The sequence below is a fragment of the Austrofundulus limnaeus genome, unplaced genomic scaffold, assembly GCF_001266775.1.
Source record: "Austrofundulus limnaeus strain Quisiro unplaced genomic scaffold, Austrofundulus_limnaeus-1.0 Scaffold3, whole genome shotgun sequence".
NCBI classification, from domain to species: domain Eukaryota; kingdom Metazoa; phylum Chordata; class Actinopteri; order Cyprinodontiformes; family Rivulidae; genus Austrofundulus; species Austrofundulus limnaeus.
In genome coordinates, this window is record NW_013952405.1 from 235586 (window position 1) to 260962 (window position 25377).

The following is a 25377-nucleotide window of genomic DNA, read 5'->3' on the forward strand; positions in this document are numbered from 1 at the left end:
CACACACACACACACACACACACACACACACACACACACACACACACTTGCACTAAATACACTGAGAGCCTCGCACTCTCAGGGCCTCTTAGTGGACACAGTGGTTAAACACACATCCTCAATCACATCTCTGTCAAAGAGAAATACAACCAGGAGAAAAGGATGACTTTCAGTAGGGTGAGCGACACAAAACGGTATAAAAGAGGGCAGCAGTTAACTGAGAGAACCACATCAGAAGAGAGAGAGGAGAAAGTAGAGACATGACCTGACATATAAAGAAAAAAACAAAGAGTCTGAGACAAAAGCACAAGAGTGCAGGTTGGATGTTTGTCCTTCTGGGCTGATTCTCGAGCCTGGAATGCTATCGTCTGGTTACCATTAACACTTTGCCGGGTGACCACTTTTTGTGTGTTGAGGGAGAAGTGTGTAAACACACACTCAGACACACACATTCTCTGATCAGCCATTTCACATTTTAAACAGAGAGAAACAACCTACAGTTCCTCACAAACCAGTAAATAATATTCAGATCTCAGCTCGTTCCGAACATATTTATCCTGTTTTATTACAGTTATTAAACATATTGAATCACACGTGGGTTCATTTGATGCACTGTTTGTAATTTGCTGGACTCACTGATACAAAAAGGAAAAATAAATACATATAAACAAAATAAAATTAGGGGCCAGAATATTTTTGGATTGCTCAGAGCCAAGATTCATTATTATGACAAAAGAACAATCTGGAATCTGTACTTGAGAAAAAAATAAAATATAAAAAAAACTGCCACTGTGCTAAAATTCACACCTATCATCTGTTCGTTGTGTTTTAAATGTGAAACTATTTTTACAAATTCATGTGCCGCCTGCACCAACTGTCGAATCACTTTAAATTTGATAATGAAGAGGAAACTCAGAATATTTAAATGAATTAAAGACCTTGAATTCCTTGAAGGAATGCATGTCGCTCGCTACTTTTCATGTCAAAGTTTAGATTAAAATCATCTTTGGTTGACAAATGTCTGAGTTGGGAGCTGCTTTAGGCGACGTTCACAATGTAGGTCCTAATTCTGATTATTTTTTGTGCATGGACTTTCACATTGCATTTTAAATGCGACCTCTATCGGACTCCAGTGTGAACTCTCCACTGACGTCACATTCAGCTCCCTGTTTACAGGCTAAGAATGGATGCTACATGTTAGCATGTCGATTCTGAAGTTGTGCAGACAGAGCAGATTAAATAATCTGACCTGCTTGTTTAGTTCAGGGTTGATATTTGAACCTGCCTCTAGTCGGCTTCTCCGGTGCAGCATCTTATTTTTAAATAAAGTATCGATCCAGTAACTTTATTATCCATATGTGTTTGACTTAGTACCACATTCTAAGAAAAGCCTGAGTCGGATTAGAAAAGATCAGATTTGTCATGTTCAGACTGTGAGGGTCGCATTTTCCTGCAGTGTGAACGTAGCCTCTAAGCTTGAGAAGAGCATTATATCTGATCTGCCATATTGTGAGATTTCACCCCCATCTCATAAAGTTTATTTGTTGTGAACTCTCAGCTACCACCACGTCCAATTTTAGCTTAATATTTGTAAAACTGACTGAATTGTAGTCATTTTTGTGTTAGCATCTTGAACTGGATTGATTATATTGATGTTTTGCCAACAGACAAAATGTCCTTCTAATAATTAATGGCTAAATTTTAAAGAGATCTTTCACAATTATCACTCAAAATTTGTGTTAAGGATCAGCCTCAGATATGACACCAAATTATAGGACAACGTTTGCAAAAGTGACTGAACTGTAGCCATTTTTGTAACAGCTTTTTGCCTTTCAGGGACAGGCGATAAAAGGAAAATACAGTTCTTCTGTAATTTGTTTGTAAATTGGTTACAATCTCTGGTTGGTGTCAGGCAATAAAAAACCCATTACAGTTACACAGTCACCAGCTGTTAGAATATCTACAATAAAACTTCAGCCATTTTCCTACATCATGAAAACTGAGTCTGTATTTATTTGTCTTTTTAAGATGATAACTAAATCTAGTAAAAACTCTTTCATGTGTGGGTGTCTTTGAAAACGAAGGCTTGTTTCATTCATAAAACAGACTCATTAATAGTAAATAATTTTAATCTGAACTCTTCTCAAAAGAATAACGACAGTTTGATGAAAAACGCATCAAAGCATGACATTAGTCAAACATTAGTTAAACATCAAACCCATGTAGCATCAGTCAATTTAAAACAGAAAAGCATCTTTGTACTAATAGAAGAAAAATGCTATTCCCATAAGAAAAGAGTTATTTGCTCCTAACTGTTCAATAAGACTTTGATGTATGCCTTTTTTTCCCCTAAAGGACGAAACAAAATCTCCACTTTGATTGAGGGTGTAAGTCTATCACCAAAGTCACGATAAAAAATAAAAAATAAAAAATAAACACCTTGAAGTGAATCAGATCACAGAATATATCAATTCTGCGCTTTCTATCCTAATGCTCATCCTGTGAGAACGGCACTTTGCTCATTATCACCTTCGACAAAACCGCCATCTAATTTCACACTCCTGGACCTCACCAGGAGCCGGGGCCACGTGCACATATTGGATGCAGTCTTGCACGCAAGTACCTGCAACCGCTGTGTTCACACCTCGAAACTGCTTTCAAAAAGTGAACAAAAGAGAGAAACCGAAACGCTTTTTGATCTCAGACAATCTGTCAAACACACACACACACTAGTGATGATGGTGCTGTAAGCCTAAGATCTGCCCATCAGATGAAGCGAATCCTCCAACATGCAGCTGGACGCCAGCTGGATTGCCTCCAGATATGAGAAAACCCTCTTTGTGACCAGGCCATACAAGTCGCAGTCCTTCACGGAAAGAAAAACAAACCCAAAAAAAACCCAACACATACATATCTAATTTCCTTTGGCTTAGCGTTTACAGCATATTAATCCAACATTTGATCCAGCTCTGAGAAACCAGGAGCAAGCCAAACACACAATAAGCCCTCCAAGAGGACATGTTGGCTGTGTTTACCCAGCGTGGCCGAAATAGAAAGCATTTGATGAGGAGACTGGGGACACACAGGAGACAAACACAGATGAGAAGCTGTGCTCTGCCTCCTCTGTCCAGCTGTGTGTTCAGATCTAAAATGTCACAAAGGACAAAGGCTGATATTTTGGTTAAAGTTTACTGTTTAGAGGTGGCTTCAAGTGCAAGTTTGTTGGTATTTAGTCTCCTTTAAGAAGGTTTGTTTGAAGAGACTTATTATAAATCTGCTAGTTAGGGCCTGAAGGTCTTAGGGGAATGGAAATGCTTGGAAGACAAAAATAAACCGAAACAAATGTTCTACTTTTGCAAAAGTACATGCAGTTATTAATAAAGTGGTGCTTGTTTAAAGAAAACGTTTCACATTTACTTATTCTTTTCTTTTTATTCCTTCTTGGGTTTGTTCTGGGTCAGACGGAACTGGTGTTTATCCAGGGTACACCCAGGACTGGTCACAAGGGACACAGAGACAAACAACACCTTCAGGGACAATTCAGAGTCTCCAATTAATTAAACTTGTAAAGTTTAGAACCTGAGTAATTAAAGAACGTCTGCACATGCATACGGAGAACATGCTAACTCCACACAGGAAAGCCCAAGACAGTTTCAAACCCTGGACCTTCTTGTTCTGAGGCATCAGTCATTACATGTGCCTCCGTGTGGCCTTACATGTTTTATAATCACAATAATACCAGCCTGTGTTTATTTTTAACATCTTTTTAACACCTTTTTAACTATTCTGTTGCCTTTAAATCCCTTTTCACATAAATCATTCAGTTGGGGTCTACATACAGTGGAACTGCAATGCTTTGTCTGAATTCCTCCTTACTGTAACTCCACAAGCCCCTCTTTCACCACTTTTCTGAGGTGGGTCTTAGATCAACTTGTTTACTGTAGATGCGGTCTCTTTAAATCCAAATGAGGTGCTTCAATGCCTATCGACGGTTTAACCCCCACACCTGAAAATACAATATGGTGCCACCCCAAAATATTTACATTTGGGATTCAATTTTGAGCAACGAATAAAAGCAGAGTGTCTTCATCCATCTTTACAACATATACAACAGAATGGTTTGTTATGATCAGCTTTATCCTGTAAAACACTGCTCAGGTCAGATGGGACACTGGTTCAGATCAAGAAACCTTTCAAAGCATTCTGTGGTAAAACTGTCAATCAGTCATTTGAAACATAAAAAAGAGCTTTAATTTTAAGACGCCAACCCAACTGGAAACCATGATTTGACAGAAATGATTTCCTTTAGTAAAGAAGAGAAACAATATAAAACATAAAGGCTACAAAACAAAACAATTTTAATCTCTAACACTACTATTCCACTTTGTAAAATGTCATTTTTTGGTTTTCCACTGTTGCCTTCTCTTTGTGTAAATCTGTATTAAAATAAAACACAGTGACAGTGGAAACTCTCCGAGCGCCACTAACTCTAAGATGTAGTCAAACGTGAGACTTACGATGTCTTTGGGTGTATCGCGCCGGTCCTCTCGCAGTCGTAGATGATGAAGCTCCCAGATACCACAGGTGTGCCATTAACTTTTATCGCCACCGAAACAGTCATGTGATCTGCAGAAAAACAAAGCTTGTCGAGCCGAATGCGGGCGGAGCTCAGGAGCATTTGGAGATGATATCGCTGTCATGAGACAAACTAGACAGCAGTGCTGCTCTGCTGCTACTGAATCGGCTGCATTATTAGAGATGAAAGAGGAAATTACATTTGTTCTACTAAAAAAAAATACAAAAACATTCATCTAACTGTGCAGTGCTGTGTGGAGTAACCTGTCTGAGAAGTAGAAGGCTGTCTGCATGTCTCACCTGTGCCAGGAGGGATGGGTTGGTAGTTTTCTCGAGGAAGTAAGGGGCATGTTTGGATCTGAGCGGGACCGTGCAGGTGTAAGGTGGCAGCTGAAGAGACCCCCGGCCTGTACTCGCACTCCACCCGTGAGCCAGTCAGATCAGGAACGCTGCCGTTTATCAGGATGCCAACATCCTATGACAAACAAAAAAATAAGAAAAAAAAACCTGAGACACAGGCGCAAAAACAGCTGCTCACGTTGTCGGGGAGAAAAAAACAATAATTTGATTTTTAATTTGTCATGCCCACAAATGCGGATTCCAATTTCGTTTTTATTTTATTTATTTATTTTTTTGTACACGCCGTGATTGAGAGGGCGGATGAGGTTGGCGTTACTTCAAGATTGCTCAGGAGTTCAGGCAGAGAAATAGATGAACTTTACTGTGTAATGAAGAAACAGATGGCAGCGTGCTACTTTTAAATCCGGGTGTTGAGGTACGACAGATGTATAATGAGAAACATAACACCTTGCTGACACCTCTGATTTTTTTGGCTAAATGAGACCAATGTGAGGAAATAAAAACAGGCGGGGTGGTGAGGTGACAGGTGGGGGGCTGGGGGTGTAGGAGGAGGAAGGGGGAGGTATTCTGCACCTCAGCAGGTAGGGGGCTGAGGTGGACTGCAGCATGTGCTGACATGCCTTTAAAAAAAATTCACTCTATTGTTCGTCAGAATCGATCATTTCCTGGCGAAGGCTCCAACCTCCTGCCTGCTTCCTGTTTGGGGAGACAACCTTGAGCCGAGCTTCCTGCCTGTGAATCAGTGCAGCTGGTGAAGCCATTACAGCCCCACTGAGGACCGATCTTCATAACCAGCAAATATTCACGATTAATGAACCAATTAATGACCTGTCGTCTCCGGCCGACATCAAATTACCATCTGTAATTAAAGGTCAAATCTATCCCACGTGGCAAAGATCACTGATCCAATCATGCCATTGTTATCTCTCCGTTACACCGACTAGAAGGGGATTATTGAAAACAACAGTTTGCATGTCAGAACCAATCAGACACCTTTCTGAACCGCGATATATTATCCTGCCAGGACTGATTAAATCAGACTGGTGGTTTAGAAAAACCAGACATCATATCATAACAAACAGTAAAACGGGAAAGTGAGGCTTAAAAATCAGTGTCGGAACGTTAATAGGACTACTTACCTTACTTTTCCGTGCCTTTTGTTTTTCCTGCACTAAAAAGCCGAACTAAAACTTAAAGCTGACCTTGCATTTTTCATTAACAGAACAGAAAGTAGCTGACAAAAAAACAAAAAATGACACACGGGATTTTTGCTCAAAAGTTTGCAAAGGAATGTTGCAAAACATTTTTTTATTGCAAATGAAGAACTAGTATTGCTAGAAAGAATGTATAATAAACTGAGATCCTCCACTGATGAGAACTGTTGCTGTTTGAGACGTTTTGGTCAAACTACAATGTAATCGTAGTTTCATGTTACATTGTGCAATACTGTCAAAAAAGCTAAAGCTCAGAGTATGTGTTGAAGATGATGGTCAGCTACTACCACACAGAACTCTTGAGTTTGAGACACTTTGTGTTTCCTGATGTTAGATGGCTGTGGCAGACATTTTGAATTGAATTAGCTGTGAAATTAAATCAGCTGTCGATCCAGTGAGTCCCTGACAAAAGCTCCCAAGACATAAACTCACAACTTAAATAAAACAATAAAAAAGCCAAAAGCTTACAATTATAACATTTTCAAAGGCACACATTGTATTATGGCTGCACGATATTAAGAAAACATGCAATTTGCAATAACCGTGCTTAATATTGCAATGACAATATGACAATAAATGAACAAATGCAGTGTTGATGTCTTTCTACTCTGATTTCAAGCAAAAACAACTCATTTTCATTAAAACACGACAACAGTTTTATTTGTAAAAAGTGCATCTAGACACAGTTGATGCAGTGCCCCACTGTAGAAAAGAAGTCCTCCAGAGAACTACGCTCAGCTAAGTCCTGGCACAGGTTTTTGAGGCTCCATCTGACTATGAAATTGTCTGACCTTTATTAGATGTTGTGTTTAGAACTGCTCAAAGAAACTCACTCATTAACACAACAACTGCTCAATCTTGTACAAGTGAATAAAAAATACTGGTTTAAAAAAAAGGTGTGGAAGCTCAGAAGGTGAGGACAACTCAAAATAAGTAATGTGTGAGCAATTCTGAAGTGTCACAAATACACTTTTGGTGTTTTAAAAATAAAAAAAATGTGTGAGCCTTTGTCTGTTTTTTTATTTTATTTTATTAAAGCTGTGAGCTTTCTGGGTGCTTCCTCAAAATCCACCGGATTCATGAGATATTTTATTAAGAAGCAGACAAACACACAGACGTGGGCAAAAACATTGCTTTAAAGATTTTCTAGCAGACAATAAGTAAAGAAAAGTAAATGCATCACTTTTCATTCACAGAATTTACTTATTAAACAACTTACTCAAACATAATGACTGAGGGTAAATAAGAACTGCTGTGGATATTAAATTCACTCATTTATTTAAAAAAACTACTTTTTATGTCCCTCCCCCACCACACACACACACAAAAACAGACAGTATCAGTAAATCCCATGCACACATTTGTTGATGACTAAGTTTAGTGGTAAGACACATGACAAATATATTCGTCTTTTCTAGCTGAAAATAGCCCAAAGCACGCACATTGTCAGCACACACTAATCAAACAGCTTTAGATTGTGCGATGACAAGTGGAGAACAAAAGAAGTGTCATGCTTAAAAGAACCATGCACAGCAGAAGAACAGCATCTGAGAGTTACGTCTTTAAGAAAACGGGAAAAAAAATCCAGCAAAGACCTAAAAACAGGATTTGAAAGTTGCATCATCCTTCAGTCGATCATTTCCTGTACACCTAGGTTTCAGCTTGGAAATCACCCTGTTGAGGCTAAAGTCCTACAGTCCCGTACTCCCTTTTTCAAATTAGAAAGAACACAAAGTAAAGTAGGAGCTTTAATTACAGATGGTATTGAAAAAAAACCATGCAGGAGTTCTTTAAACATCCTGTTCACATTTCAAAGGTTCAAAAGCGGTCTCACTCCTGGCTGCTTCCTGTTTTCTGGGCAGCTGTGCGTCACTTATCACAGAGAAGTTCTCACATTTGTTTCAGAACTAAGACTTGCTTGTAAACTATACATAACACATTAATATCTGGATCTTAAATAAATAAATAAATAAATAAATAAATAAATAAATAAATAAATAAACTCTCTAAGTCTCAATCCAAAATGCTGCTGCCAGAGTTCTGATGAGCGTTAAGAGTAGGGCTCATATTTTTAGCTTCTCTCAATCGGCTTCCTGTCAAATTCCAAATAGATTTTAAAATCTTACCTCATACATACAAAACTCTTTAACAGCCAGGCTCAAACTTGTATTAAAGATTAAATAAATTAAGATTTGACGCAATCCGATGGCCTACTTAAATTCGTCAATTTTACTAATTGCCATTTTATAATGCACTATGTGGAGGTAATGTAAAATAATTGGATTGGAATCAGATTTGAACAGACTTTTTGTTTGTATTGTATGGTGCCCTGAGATGAACTTGTTGTGAACTAAAAATAAAATGAATTTCATTAAAATGAGATGCAATGAGAGCAGTGAAACAGAATTAGAGGAGACATATCCTGCTTTTAAATCCTTCTTTTTCACATTTTAATCATTCAGTTGGGGTCTATATGAAGTGGAAACTGCAATACTTTGGTCTGAATTCCTCCTTATTGTAACTCCACAAGCCCCTCTTTCACCCATTCTCTGAGGTGTATCTCAGATCAACTCATTTTGAGGCTGTCTCTTTAAATCTAAATGAGGTGTTTCACAACGATAAGTAATTAAAAGAAGTCAACAAGGGAAGACTCGTCCATCCAGCCTTACATGTTGGAGCCAGAGTCTGACCCAGAGCTGGAGGAGAATGAAGACCACCAAATCGTAGTTGGTAAGTCCAGACATTATTTAGGAGTTCTGTCACAAATACTGTGATGTAATAGTTCAAAAAACATCATAGAAAGCAAAAGAAAACTGAATGGGTTTAAAAAATGTCCCAAACAGAATATAAAGATATCTGTGCAGCAATGGAGAGACTAAATTCAAAATGCATTTAACAGCTAAAAGTGGATTTTGCATGAGATATCCCCTTTAAGGCAAATCCCTCTCAATCCAGAAAGCCAAACAAACAGAAGAACTGAGCAAACACTCGTATTATTACAGACAGTGGTGGTGGGTGGGGGTGAATCGAGGGGACCGGTGCATCAAACAGCAGTGGCGTGATCTTATCAGTTCAGTTTTATTAATAGGCTGGGCAGTTATAGAAAGAGGTGTCAGATTATAAAGCGCGTTTGAGAAATCAACTTTAAATACAGTGACCCCATTGCTGCCATAGTTCTATAAAGATCAGCAGCCGCGTCTGTTTGACTCATTGAAAAGGTCACAGCGACGGCGGCGTGAGGAGAATTAATGGTTACCTTGATGTCGGCGGAGATGCTGATCTCCGGGGGCGTCAGGGTGATGGAAGGACACTGCTGGGGGCCTTCACCCACAGGGATCCAGGAGCGAGCCAGCAGTCCTCGAGCACATTCCTTCTGGATGCTACATCTAGACAAATAAAAAATAAAAATCAGACTCCACAGTGGACTGAGACAACTCACAGCAGTCATGAGCAGTAATGAGCATTTGCACGACTTCCCTGACCCCCACCTTCTTTTGACATTACAATTATATATAATAATTGCTTGTCATTGTTGCAGCTACTTACATAAACCAAAGGGCTGACCGCGGCGGATGTGTGAATGCCGAGCTTTAAGGTCAACATTTCATCCTTTTGTTGCTCAAACCAAGGTTTTAATAGTTTTGGATTTTTCATTATAGTTTAGTTTTATTTTGTTTTAGACTTTTTTCTTTTAATTCAGTTAGTTTTAATTAGTTTTTACAGTGGATTTGCTAGTTTTTATTAGTTACCTCCGCCAAGGAGGTAATGTTTTTGGTCACGTATGTCGGTCTCTCGGTTGGCCTGTCTGTGGACCTGTGGACAGATTGTCATGACATTTTTACCACATGTGGGAACTCGCCCACATAACACACCATTAAATTTTGGTGATGTTCCGGATCACGATACGGATACAGGAATTTTTTTCTATTAATCCTCTCAGATCGGCAAAGCTGTGATGCTTTCACAGGGCTTCTGTAAAAAACAGTGAGAGTGTTCAGTGTTCATTTGAACTGGATTACACAGCACGGACTTCAAACTTTATAAAAGTAATATTAAAACCAGATATAATGATGAATAAGTCTTGCCATAATGTACGCATTTTTATGCATTTGGTGCGCATTGAACGTCTTCTGACCAGGAAGTGCGTGACTGCAACGTGAAACCCATTTTTCCCATTTCCTCAAACACACCACATTGTCGTAGGCTTGTAAAAAATCAATGAAGAATGAGGAAGAGGAGTGATGCGCACAGGTGCGGTGGACTTGGAGGTTGTTTGTTTGTTCATTTTTATTATTTAAATGAGACCAGGGGCGAGGTAATGTTTTCGGCCGCGCTGACCCCCTCACTTCCAGAGCGACGGTACCAGGAAGAACTTTATGAAGAGAGTCAAACCATTACAAACTCATACAAAGGGATAAAACTGACGTTTTACACGGTGAAATGTGACTGATGAAAACTTAGGAGCTTAATCCGACACCAGTTTCACGATGAATAACGTTGGGTGACGAGTCTGACTTTCTTCTTTTTTTTTTCACATTGGACTCCACCAAGAAGAAATTCCTTGCATACTGCCTGCTTAAATGTTCGCTACGTCACAACTTATTGGGCAAATCTGTTTCTATCTCTGCTTTTGTGCATTTACTCTATTACAGGATGGGGGAAATTGGACTTGGCGGAGGTTTGCATTCTCCAAGTGCTTCTAGTTATTATTGCATTTGTAATGCTTAGTTTTAGTTTAGTTTTTATTAGTTCAAGTATTAGGTATTTTTTTATAGTTTGAATTTGCCAATGCATCCCCAAGCTTGTTGTGATGTTCCTGTGAGTTAACTAACCTACAGCTATTTGGTCGCTAGTTAAAGCAGTCCATTACAGCGACACCTTCCTAAAATAATTGTGTAACTCAGTTTTGCCAACTAAGGACTTCGGTGATTGTGACAATAGTTGTCTCCAACCCTGTACTACCTGCTACTTGTTTTTCATGGGAGCTACTGAGAGAAGCTAGCGTGTCAAGATAGTCATAGTTAGCCATCTTGTGTGAGCTTGATTCATGCAGTTTTTGTCTTGAGAAGTATTCCACCTGTTTTATCACCAGTTTCCATACAAGACACTTGATTTTATATTTCTCACAGAAATCCCAAAGTGGACGTTTCTGCTTTCTCCCAACTTTTGTTGTCATCATTTAGCAGGCGATGCTAAGCAGCCGACTATAATGTTACGGACCAAGAGGTGCCGCAAACTGCACACAGCTAATGTGAAACTGCTCGATTTGGAAAAAAAAAATCCACAAGTCTCAAAATAAATTGACAAACACTAAAACTAAGGATATTCTATCTATAATTTCAATTAGTTTTAGTTAGATTTGTAAAACGATTATACAGTTTTAGTTATCGGTTTTTTTTTTTCATTTTATTACAGTTTTTATTTATTTTAGTTAACTAAAATGTTTTTTATTTCAGTTTTCGTTATTTAGTTAGTTTTAGTTAGCTATAACTCTGGCTCGAAATTCTCAGTTTCATTGAATTTCCAGGACTTTGACGAAGTCTCACCGTTGGGTTTGACGGTCTGCTTCCTGCAGATTTATGAGGTGCTCTGGTCTCTTCAGTCAGAGCCCGGCTGTCAGTTCGCCTGGATCCACTCAGGAGACTACTTGACTCTAGGTCACACGCTTTGCCATGGTAACTCACCCCAAAGGGCGCCACAGATCAGGGGCCAATTACAGATATGTGAATAACAAAACTACCCGAGTGGGTTTTAATCTGCACGGGCCAACAGTCAATCCATGAATGTGTGTTTGTTTGCTCGAACATAAAGCACGTGTGTGTGTGAATCTGTGAATACGATGAATACTTAGGACACAGGGATTGTTAAAGGGCATTCAACAAACAAGGTGGCCTCACACTCTGACTTGTGCTTCACTAATGAACTTGGCTGTTGGCACGGAGCTCCGTTCATCTGCTGGAAGGACAAAGTCACTTCAGAGGGAAGGAGGAACCACACAGAGGCACCATTTATTGTCATCCTCTACACGCCACATAATGAGTTTGGCGCAGCCCACTTGCCTTTCACACTCTGCTAGTTGTTTTTTGAAAGTAAAGTGTGTGGCCATGTGCCTGCCTGCCTGTGAGTGTGAGGGTTTGTGTTTGAGGGAAGGAGACGTCCAGAATGCTCAGTCCCTCCTGCACTTAGGGACCCGTAAGGACCGCGAGGTCTGCAACCAGGACAAAGATACAAACGACGTTCTTTAAGCAAAGAAAAAACCCATAACTCATAAAAACTAAACACGGCCTCAAGAGTCCAGTTAAATATATGAGAAAAAAAATCAGTTTAATCATTTATTCTTGTTTAGTTTTGAACTTCCTTTCTGCTCTGAAAATAAATACTTGTTTATTTTAGAGCGACTGGGAATTATGTGCAGCTGTTAACAAGATATCTGAGTTTCAAGGCAGGCGTGCCAAAACAATGTGCGGCTACTAATAAAACCCCACTGACAGGATAAAAGTCTCTCAGTAACTACTGAATAATTTGGCACAACTGTGACATTCGTACTGCCAGGAAATCATTCTAAATATCTTCTTGGTTCAAACTCATGTTGATGTGAGCTATACTAAAAGTACAGCCTCCTGCAGACATTAAAAAAACCAAACATTTTTATTGCTCACTGTCGAAAGGGAAAGGCAGGCAATAATGGTTTTTGCTCGTGTTCATTTGCATTATAAAAATATGTTTTAAACCTTAGGACAAATTTAAGCAAGCCTTAAAGAAAGTAATCACTGAATGTACATCTACAACTTAACTTTTTAGTCAAACAATTCAAGATGGCTGCCACTGCCAACTAACCTTAAAATGTGCAAAAAATAGCTAAAAATTTGCATATATTTAGCTAAAAATCCATCTCATGTCTACTAAATGGCTGTTTTAACAATGGGAGAATGTGTTGTTAAATGTTATAAAACAGCATTCACATTAACCGCTCTGATTGTTTCTCAGATTAGATTGATCGTCAATTCAGCCAAAATCAGGTCATTCGAGGAAGTATCTACAACAAGTAAGATATTTTTTGTGCATTCCACATTTACAGAACTCCTTTTCTAAGGTGTTGAGCTTTAAACTTATTCATTGATCAACAATTATATTTGTGTCGTAAACTGAGATGTTTCCACGGAGCCACAGTAGTTTGGTGTTCAGGGGTCTCGTAATTCTAAGGCTAGAAGTTTGAGCCCAGGTTGCGTGTGGAAGTAGCCTGGCCCTTGCCTTCCTACGCAGTTCTGCTTGATTCTAATCCCCTTTAACTGCTCCGTCTGGGCTTTCTCTCACTAGCTGTGTTTCCATCCAATTGAACAAATTTATAGTTATTACAGGTTAATACTGATGTTAAAAACACAACACTATATATTTTAGGTTTTCCTGTTTATAATGTTGACAATGTTTAATCTATTATGTTTTGATTGATATAGATTAGTTACATGTCTGAAGAATATAACAACACATAATCAACCGTTATAATAACAGTAGGAGAGAATTTTGTCTGAATGCCTGTGATTCAGCCATATGTCAGTGGGGGGCGAACGCAGGCATTGAAGACCTTGTATAAATTGATCAACTTCCTGGTTTGTCAGCTCTGGTGACAGGAAACCACACTCGGTTCCAGAATTCTGGTGTTGTGTGCTTTTATTCCTTCTACAAATCATTTTATTTAACAGTGGTGGTTTTCGTATTGACTTCAGTCTTTGAATACGAATGTTCTTACAGTTTTGGTGACTCCGACGTGATTTTATGCAAATCTTCTACACAATTTTAATTCGAATTTTGAGCAAGTTTTAAAAATTTTGCAAAAAGGAAAAAATGAAGAAATGCGAAACAAAAGTGTTTCCATCAACTGGCTTGAAGTGAATCAATTACGTCAGACGCATGTGTGTAGTTAACAGGAAATAAAAGTCGCAAACTCACAGGGTCCACACATCTCAGGTTAATGGAGAGAAGTTATCAGGAACATGTTGCTACTATTGGAAAAGTTGTAATTATTCTGTCACATCAACTTGTTTTGGCAATGTTACTGCTGTATGGCGACGTAGAGAAAGAAATGTAATTCTCTTCACGTTACGGGAATAACTGAGAAGACGCTGACAGTGGGAGGAGGGTCCTGCTGTCAGTCGCGGCTGCAGTTGCTCTACTGCGGGAACAGCTGATCGACCATGTGAGGTAAATGTTCACTACATCAGAACTTATTCGGCAAATGTGTTTCCATCTCTCCTTTTCTGATGTGATACTTCAAAATATGCATTTAAAAACATTGATGGAAACACGGCTACTGACAAGGATTTCTCTGGTAGAAACCGGGCCAATCAGCGAACAGAAGGACAAGTTGTGAACGATGACGTTGATTTTCTGCGTTGTTTTAGTCTGTCTGTAGTTTAGCAATGGCAGCGGAGGAAGTGAACGAAACCATTGAGTCCGTGTTGACAAGGCTTCCAAATTAAATAAAGTTTGCCTCGCAAAGCCTGCAGTCATGTACAGCCATCTTGTTTGGCTCGGTACTTCTCTCTTCTCAGTAAGAGATGTTTGTTTACAGCGCACGCAATTTCTGGTTAGCTTCTTAGCGTAGTTTCCTTCACGGTGGAGCTGGTGCACTATCACGGCCAAACATTAGTGATTGGGAAAATCAGATCCAATTCTTTTAAACTTCAACAAAGTCCACACATCCAGCAAGCAATCCTTTCTCAATAGCCGAGAGTTCAGACCCTCTGTATGAAGCAAAGCAAAGAACAAGGTGCAGGTTTTTAACAGGCAAATCTGGAAGGGCAATAAATGCAAAGTCTTTCGTGTGATTGTAGAGGCTTTGTTATATTTTATTTGTTTCTTAATAAAGCTAGCAGTGTGTGTGTTTTGCTGTGACTGATGAAAGGCTGAAAAAGAGCGACAGTTACTTGTACTGATAGTTTGCTTATCTTAACCTGACATCTTAAAACAGGATGCAGAGACCCACTGGCCACACGCTGATTTGTAACAAGTTTTCCTATAGTTAAAGAACCAGTTGTTGGTTAACACCCATGTATGCATGACAGACAACTGTTCATCATGTGAGGGAGAGGGAGCAGGAACAGTTGTGAAGACTTGTGCCCAACATGAAAAAAAATTTTCAGCTGCAGTTTGTGTGCCTTGTGTTAATTATTTTCATTGAAAGTTTAATAAAGACAATTCCAAAACACAAGGTCCCACGTTGTGGCAACTCCCAAAGAAGGGAGTAGCTGCAAGAAAAACAACTAAAACATGTTTCCATGCTTCATTGTAAAATCTAATTTATTTGGAGACTGTTTTAGCTTGTGTGCCCTCCTCAGAAAGGCTCTGATTGGTCAATCAGTATACATGTCAAGTTGTTGAGATTGTCCTGTTATTTTGCAGGTGTACGGACGCATAGGGCAGTCTCACAGATTTTTTCATATTTTACGGATTTTTTCAAAAACTCAGTTTCAAATTTATTTTACATTTCAGAGCCTATAGGACATTAAAAACAATTAATAACATTAAATATCCACATCCAACCCACTCTGCTGCCAGAAATAAGTTCTTTCGTCCTCATTTCCTTCTGATTTTGCTGCAGCCAACAGTCTGCCTGCACCCAGATGTTTTGCAAAAATTACAGATTTTTGAGGCTCATTTTACTGTTAAAACGTCTGAAGGGGTTGCCATGTATGAATCAGCTAGTCGTTAAAGGGTGTGTTGTTTGAAGCACGTCCAACAATCGTCTCGGTAAGAGTAAGGCAAACGTATCACAATGTGATTTACATAATTAGTGAAAAGAAGGTCAAAAATATAACTCATTAGCATCCATCTACCTTTATTTCAAATGCTTTGCAGGAGTTAGTCCTTTCTTTTCATTTGAACAAAACAAACTCACAACTGCAGCCAACTTAGAATCACTAATTACCCAATAATGTCAGTTTTCAATAAGAAATATCAACTTAAAATGTAAAAAAATTTAAGTAAAAAATCAGTAAGTCCACATACGGCCATGGAGCCTTCATACAAAGAGTCTGTAAAACCCAGAATCTGTTTGCATCAGTGCTGTGACAGTCGTCTTTGTTTCCGTCTGGACGAATCTATTTGGTTTAACCAGTGAAGTCTTCTAGATCTTATCTTAAGCGCTGAATACCTCCTAATTGGTGGAAACTCAATGCAGGCATCCAGGAAATTTCATTTTGCATCTAAAAAAAACCCAAACACAAAAAAACAAACAAAGAAACAAACAAGAAAAGACAGGCCCTCTCTCATGAACACCAACCAACAGCGAAAGCATGGAAACAACAAGGAAGCGAACACACCAACTCACTCAGATCACTGTATTTCTATTTCCTTGTCTGTATATAAAAATGAAACTTAAAATGTATTCATATCTTGGCTGCTAATTCAAACAGTGATTTCATCAAATGCTGCACTGTGGAGAAATTAATTCAAAGTACTTCCTGTCTCTCCGAAAGACTAATTCTCATGCAATAATATTAGAAAGAATACAGTTTACGCACACAAACACGCGCCTCCTTCCCTGCCTCGACGTGCTCAGCTGACGGTTAAAGCTTTCCAAAAATTGCTCCTTAAAATAAACAAGAGCCGACTGCAGCTAAAATATGTCCTGCGAAAACTCATCGCACCCCCACTTCCCCACCCGTGTGTGTGATGAGGTGGGAATCCGGCGAGGCTGTTAAACAGCAGCACAACATATGAGCCTCTAAAGTGCTCCCACTGACACAAACACGCAGAAAGTCCCCGCGAGATAAGAATGTGCAGATAAGCATGATCATTTATGAATAGCAAAGATGGCGTGTCAAGCATAATTTGATTCAAATGAAGATATTTAAGTGCTTCCTTGTGACATGTGGCAGATTAAGCCGTCGCCAGCATGAAAAGGAGTGATCAAGGGCCGCGCTTTATCTCTGCCAGAGGAGCGAGCTCTCTCTTTCTGACAACAATGCATTCTCCAACAAGTGAACAGACATGTTTTCATGCTCTTCCTCACACGCAGACATGCTGAGAGACGTCAGAGCCGTGCATAAAATCAAAAAGGCCCCCACAGAGACCGGGGCGGCTTCACAGATTGTAAGATCTAGTGGTGCCTTTTTTTTTAAATCTCTCTCTCCTTTACTTCATTCACAGTTGTCTGTAGTTGTCCACCCACCCCCTTTACTTCAACCCCTCTCTGATCCCCGAGGCCCTGAATCTACAGAGCCAGCCCAGCGGCCGGCGGGCCCGGCCAAACAGCGCATCAAACACACACAAACACACATGACATCAGCTCCCAGGCCTCCGAGAGCCAGAGAGCAACACGCACACACTCAAGCTGACGCTCACACGCAGACTTACACACTTTGACATTTTCTCGTAAAAAGAACCAGTGTGCTCCCTCTCTCTCTCTCTCTCTCTCTCTCACTCCCACAACCATCATCACAATCAACGCTCCTTTGTAGAGGGATGGAGATGGGGGGACAAGGGCACTGGGGGGAGGAGAAGACGAGAACTGGGGAGAGGGAGCAGCAGGCCGGGAGATAGAAGCCCAAATTCACCATACAAGAGCCAGAAATGAGAACGAGAGGGAAAAGAAAGCAGAAGATGGGGAGAATGACGAGGGGTTGAAGCAGACGCAGCGAAGCGGGAAAGGGACTGGGATAAAGAGACAAGACATGGATAAATAAGAAGAGGAGACAAGCGGATGACAGTCTGACCACATACACACAAACTCGCCATCGTTTCCACTCTACTCCAGCACTGACTGGCCTCTGGCAATGCCCACGCCTGCAGATCTGCAGCTCAGCTCATCACAAAACTCACTACTATCATGTCTGATCTGCTCTAATCACCGAGCAACCAACCAAGTCACTCAGACACACACACACACACACACACAGAGAAACACACACACACATACACGATGCAGACAAACAAACACAGTTCGAAAGGACACATATTCTCCAAGCGAGCTAGTCCTGACAGCGCCACATTAATCACAGTGTACTTTCACTCGCTCACAGCTCCACTTCAGCCAAGTCACTCCTCGCTGNCCCACAGTCTGAGAGCCAGGGGGCCCCTCCTAACAATGAGATTACTCTCACGTCTAGGGGCCAAACGAAAAAAAAAGGCAAATCGATACTGATCCAACAACAGTCCTCCTGACCAAAAACACACTGTGTTTCTGCCAACACTCAATCAGCCGGGTGACAGATTCTAAGTCAGAGTGACAAAAGCCAAAATAACGGGAAAAAAATGTTTTACCGAGATGCATGATGGAAGTGTCCATCTAAGCTTGTATTACGCTCTAATTCTAAATAATCCAAGTTGTTAATACCAAAGGCATTAGCTTAGCTTGAATGCGTACGAACACACCAAATTTTAGCTCAATATTTATAAAATATAACTGAATTCTGGCCATTTTTTAAAAATCTATGGGTTAGATGGATATTGTAAAATTGAGTTACCAGTTTGAAAAGAAACATGTACAATTAAAACCCAAATCAGGCACAGGAAACTGGTCCAGTACTCAGACTTGAACGTTTATTCTTAGACATAAAAGTTTATCACATCACAGCAGCGCTTGTGGTTCAGCCTGACTGAACCATTCTGCCTAAAAGATCCAACAAAATAGCCCTGCATCACTTGTTCTTACAATGTCCACACCCTGGATATGATGTCATAGCAAACAAGGAAGTAAGTTCTAAAAACGAACACTGACTAAAACTAGAGACTTCTTGATCCTCTAACTGTTCAAAGGAAATGATTACAATCCATCACAACATTTCTTACAAGTCCAAAAGTTAATCAGATAGAAGCACATATGATTATTTTCTGAGAGTTTCAGTAAAACCCATTCTGGTGTAAAAGATATTTTGCTAACAGATGAACACAAGCACACAGGCACATAAAGAGTGTTAACCGTGACTTTAAAAACAAAGAGTAGAGAAGTGAAACTCAGGGTAGGAATGACACCAGGGCATATGATCAATTGTTTGACTAACATTTGACTAAAAGGAGTCCAACAGAGCTAAATGAGAAGACAGAGGACATTTAAAGACAAAGAGACAGAAACTGTGGGGGACTCTCACCTGTTCTCTAACGTGCACCAGCCACAGTGGGGGTCTCCTGCTCCCAAACAGTCTCTGCAGTTCTTCCACTGGTCACACTGTGCCACTTTCACTCTCAGCATCTGTCCGTCACACACCGACAACAACAACAACACACACACACAATGTTTTAAACAGTGTTATCAAGATGAAAGCAAAAATATTTTTATAAGGTGGTGCTGGCCACTGCTGAACTAAATTACAGTAATTTACTCAACAACCATTTTGATAATCATGCAATATGTCACTGAACAAAATAAAATTCCAAACGTCTGCTGGTTTCAGCTCCTCAGATGTTCCTGTTTCTCTGTTTTGCTCTCTTTTTACTTTGTTTTACGTCATTTGAAGGATTTGGACCAGGAGCTTTAAACAACACTTTTAATGCCATTTTTATCCGTTTTAAGTAACTCATAAACTAAAAGATGAGTTACTTTTAAAATGGCAAAAACTTGACCACATCATAAAATTTGGCTGCATAAACAACTTTTTTTTATACTTCAACATGTTTACTATTCATTGAAAAAAAAAAAAAGACAATAACCATTCTTTAAAAATCTACAGGCAGCCCTTGTGATTGCTGCTGGTATCTAAGAAATATTGGATCTGTTAGCTGTGCAAACAAATGCTGTGCGCAGTTAATGACTTCTTGTTTCTTTACTAGAGGCAAAAATAAAATTGAAGCATCCCTCTGCTCCCTCTGCACCAACCAACCAACACACAGGCAGGTAAAAAAGAAAGTTGCATTTGTCTTTTCTGCGGAGTGAATAAAACCTATAACCAGGACAGCAAACCATAAAACAGGAAGACAATCCAGATTAATGCAAATGTGATAGAGATTTGCACAATACAGTACAGTTTTCCTGTTTTAATTCTGCATTCTTTGTGCTATTTTAGCCATTCCAATATCAAAACCTTCATCTTGATCAGAAATAGTGAGCTACAACTTTCAGTATTTGTAACTTTAATACCTTTTAAATAATTTTACTTTATAAATTTTCCCCATGGAAGTACAGTGAGACTTTTCAGTTTCTTCAAAAACTTAATTCAGCATTCTTGCTCTATTTTTGTCTTCTTATGCTCCATTTAGCTTTTAGCTACTGTTTTGACATTTTAGCTTTTACCTGAGGTGTTGCTAATTTGGTTTTTAGCTATAGTTTTCCAACTTTAGCTTCTACCTTCAGTGGTACCCATGTTCACTTTCAGCTATTTTTACTACTACTGTTTTGCTATTTTTACTTGTTGTTCTGCTTGTTTGAACTTTAATGATTGAATTTCAGTTTAAGATTCAGCAAGGTCATTCAGACAATTCACACATTTTTTTCTAGTCATTTTTTTTCAGCCAAAAAAGGCACATTTTAGTTTATCTGTATTTGTATAAAAATTTTCTGGGGCAGGAAACACAATGATCTAATCTCAGATAATGATTCAGAGCACTGAAGGTGCAGCCTCATAAGCAGAACGGCTTTTGAAACTAGGTGTTTCCAAAACGCAGCTCTGGAGCGTTCAGACACTTTGAGCTTCACCACAAACCTGTTTGTTTGCCAAAACAGAGGTGAGGAGGATTTGCTTCGAATGTGTTCTGATTGTGGTTCCTGTGGTCCGAACAGCAGGCTGACGGGAACAAACTTTTACAGAGAGGCAGCAAACATCTGGAGCGATTAAAAGCTCGTCAGTAGACGCGCACTTACGTGGTGAGAGGTCATGACATAAAGGAAGTTGCTGTCGTTGGGGTCAAAGGTCATGATGTGGTGGACTGCTTCACTGGCTGGCAGCGTCAGATTGGCCAAGGTCTTGTTTGCCAGGAGGGTCAGCTGACAAAAAAAAACAAAGATAAGTAAAATTTAATAAGATGATCTCTATTGGGGTTTTTTCTCCCAAAATGAGCACAACTTTAGGACGCTTCAGTAGAAACTTCAGTATTATGAGTCGTTCATGGATTAATAAACGGTTTAACCATTTGCGGGTTTATAGAATAAAATGATGTTTAAAGACCAGATGATTATAATTTGGATTGAGGGAAGCACCCTGGCTGATAATTAATTAATGTTAAATGCATGCTAGTTATCACCTGTCACTGAAAGGCAGGCAAGGAAGGTTTTTTCCTGTCTGTATGTGTGTGTGCATGTGTGTGTTCATTTGTCTGTTGTGTTAGCAAAATATCTCACCAATCACTCGGTATTTTTAATGAAACTTTTAAAAACTAATCACTGGATCTAAAATCTAATTGTTATGTCATCACAACTGTTTGACCTTAGCAAACGCAAAAACTGTCAACTAACATTAATTATACAACTATGGAGCTTAAGCCTGGTGGTGGTAGTAGCTGAGAGTCATTCCTAACATGCTCTGCATGAGATCTTACAGAACATGTCTAACATTATTTTCAAGGTTTGACAAAAACCCTGGCAGTCGATGATATAAAGGACTTCAGAAAATGCTTTGTTTTTTAATCAGATCAAGTGTTTTTATGTTGTTGTTCTGTCTCATTGTGTTGAAGCTGAATGTACAGTTAGTCTATATGTCTAAAGCCCACATGACAATCTGACCATATTTAGAAACCTGAGAGAGCCAGTGTTGTATAAAGTACCACAAAGTGATACTTGAGTAAAAGTACAAGCATCTTACCAAAAAATTACTTTGGTAAAAGTTAATGTCTCCTTTAGGTATATTACTTGAGTAAAAGTCTTAAAGTATCTGATATTTTTTGTACTTAAGTAATAAAAGTAAACGTACTGATTTCAAATGAGCAGTTCGATTTTCTGTAATGACATTTATCAGGAGGTGACCTCCCCAAAAGAAATGACTGTTGTATTAAAATAAGTAACTGATGTTAAATTTAGGATGCACTAGTCTAACTGTTTCAGTTTATATACATATATCAAGGCTGCACAAACCTTTTACCCAAAATTAAAATCTATCTGAGGGCTGCGGCCAAATGCAATAATATAATTCATGAAATACAAATATTTCTTTAGTAGTTTTTATTTTGATTACTGTATGTCCTGCTGGAGTGTGACATGATTTGTTTGTGTACAAACTAATACAGTATCAGAGTTTTATATATTTATACTTCTCATTCAACCACAATTAAATTCACTCTATCTAGGAGGCACAGTTTATATGGATAGTATTTATTTATTACAATAAGCAGCTGGGATGAAAACAAGCAAAAAATGAAATAAAAGTAACGCCTTTCTACTTCTTGCCTTTTTTTAAATGTAAGGAGTAGAAAGTACAGATAACTGTGTGAAAACGTAAGAAGTAGAAGTAAAAAGTAGGTTGAAAAATAATTATTTAAGTACAGTACCCAAAAATTCTACTTAAGTATAGTAAAGAAGTATTTGTACTTAGTTACTTTACAACTCATGAGAGAGCTATGTAAAATGTTCATATGTGAACTTTAAGACAAACTTTAAGACAAACTTTAAGACAAACTTTAAGGCAGACTTTGGTAAATAAAGTCATATTTTATTCCTAAATGTTTTCATGCTCTGCTTTCTCATGCACATTTTAGGAGCATTTTTAATTATTATTGCCTGATCCTGCTTAGCTGAGCATTGATTTATCCACACGGCAGCCTTCCTACAGCTCCACATAATAAAACGGTGACACGTTCTCACGTATGAGCAAACATACGCACACACAGACACACACAGAGCTGCGTAGGAAAAACAAACAGTGCTGAGTGAGACTTCCTGTCACGCAGACAGTGTAAAGCTCTTATTTCTGTGATTTGTCGGCTCTCTCTCTCTCTCTCTCTCTCTCTCTCTCTCTCTCTCTCTCTCTCTCTNAAGACAAGGATAAAAAGGAAATGAGAACTGGCAACCAAGCATGGAGGGCGTTAAAAATATTAGACTTGTTTTATTCAGCCTACACAAGTTGTGAATATACACCAGATGTTAAAAACTAATCTCAAAGCTCCAGTGATTCAGATATCAGTGTTTTTGTAGCAAAGATTTAAAAGGAACTGTAAGATAAACATCAATTTGTTTATGTTGTTTCAGCAGCTGTGTCTTTGTGAAGGTTTTAACTATAACTGCACTATCAGACCCACGATTACAAAGAAAACTTGTCTGTATTTGCTTCTTGCTGAAAACAAACCAAAATTGAGGTAATTTCATTGATTTGTTTTTCTGTAAGCGGAGCCGACTCGTCTAATTTCAGTCATTTATCAACAGAGTGATAAGAAGGGATGCTCTTTGTGAGTTAATTCACCAGTTTATTCAGGAAATAAAGTAAAGCAAAAATAATACATAAACATCACAGAACATATATCACATTTAAATTCAGAGTGATCATTTTCCAGGTTTTCAGTGTGTTTGCAGAGGTTAATTATGACTATAGTTCATTTCAAACTGTTTGATCTGGACAATTTGTTTTTCTCTCTCCCATCGGATCACATTTACCCCAAGAATTCATTTTCTTTTTTGTTTTTCTCTCTCTCAATACCTTCTTGCCAGCATCTTCATACACAGTCATGTGAGTGTTACTGATTTTAACTGAACTGTTGACTCTTATGCTTTGTATTTATTTGTTACAAACATTTTGCTCTGCAGCTTGCACGTTTTATAGATTTAGTCTGTTCTGCTTTGAGTCAATAGAGCCCTATTTTGCTGAAATTATGTTTTTTACCATTTTCTTGTGTCGAAGGCAGATAATTACGCAATTTAGCTACTACTCAAAAAATGTTTTTGTCTCAAACAAACTGCATGCTTGTTAGCATAAAAACAAAATAAAACAACAAAACTGGATGTGCAAAAAAATAGTTTCAGCCAGTTTCATATTGTTACCATGATCCTTTTTAAAAGATCACTAATCAGATTCTTACCTTCGAGGTGTAATTTAATCCAGATACATGACTTATTATACATATTGCAGTTTTAAACATACAAAAGAACTGTTTGATATAAAACCTCAGCTTCTTAAACCTTGTTTATTGAGGACTAATAGGATTTCCTGAATACATTTTGCCATCTTTCATTCCAGCAGGCACTTCACGTTTCTTTGAAAAGGGCCTTTACTTTACTTGTCTATAAATCACATTTCCAGCGGACCCTGTTAGAATGTGTGTGTGTGTGTGTGTGTGTGTGTGTGTGTGTGTGTGTGTGTGTGTGTGTGTGTGTGTGTGTGTGTGTGCATTTCTTGGAAAGTCCTGTGTGAAGTCCATTCATGTCCCGCTGAATGGAATTCTTTCTCCCTCTCTGTTTTTTTTTCCTTTTTCACATACTCTCTCTCTCTCTCTCTCTCTCTCTCTCTCTCTCTCTCTTTCTCTCTTTCTCTCTCTTGCCAGTGGAGATGTCCCTCCATCCTGAGGAACTGGCACGCTGACTGGCATCTGGTGACAAGAACCAGTGTCACGTCTCCATCGGTTGGCCACACAAACACACACGTTCACAGGACAAAACCATCAGCGGGGCCTGAGCCTGGCTGCTGGTTAATGGTAAACCAGAGCACATGGAAGCTGAGCAAATCTCTGATGAAAGACGTTATCTCGGTGTTCAAATATTACTGTCGCTTTCTTTCACCTGAACACACACACACACACACACACAGAGCAGTGAGAGTAAGCAGCTGTGCCATGTCTTCACCCTGGAGACTAGAACACATATGCAGAGTGACTCCGTGAGGAGAGAGTAAACAGAAGCCCACACACCTGGATGGGGAGAAGAAAAAAGAGCAGGGAGGAGGAGGAGGAGTACGAAGGTGAGCTGTGGCACAAAGCGCCACCCGGCCGGCCAACAAAACACCTGCTGTACTGGCAGGTCACTCTGACTCCATTCTCTGTCCATCTTTATACAGATGAAAGCCTCTATTCAGCCAAGGAGTGCTCAGCTGCTGCACGCTCTTTTTTTTCTCTGTGTTTGTGCGTCGAAAATAAAAAGAAGTGAGATGGATGAAGGTGTGGCAGCAGGAAAACAGCAGGAAGACATTGAGATACAGTCTGTTTGTACAATAAAGCACAATGACTTGGTTTTGTTTTTGTTTGTTTGTTTTTGTACTTTTGAGGTTAAATTGTGAGTGGAAAGGAGAGCGATGAACTGAAACATGGGAGGGAGTCCGCTTTATTTATTTATTTATTTATTTATTTATTTATTTATTTATTTATTTATTTATTTATTTAT

The 25377-nt window shown here is 39.0% G+C and overlaps 1 protein-coding gene across 1 annotated transcript in view; it reads right to left on the reverse strand.

The window, feature by feature from the left end:
- The window catches only part of plxnd1 (plexin D1), a gene marked incomplete in the record, with an annotated part of 110272 nt that overhangs the window by 79195 nt on the left and 5700 nt on the right, over positions 1-25377 (reverse strand). The window contains 5 exon segments of the mRNA XM_014015927.1: positions 4518-4626; positions 4876-5050; positions 9406-9535; positions 19238-19338; positions 20944-21066. Of these exon segments, the coding sequence (XP_013871381.1) occupies positions 4518-4626; positions 4876-5050; positions 9406-9535; positions 19238-19338; positions 20944-21066 (638 nt within the window).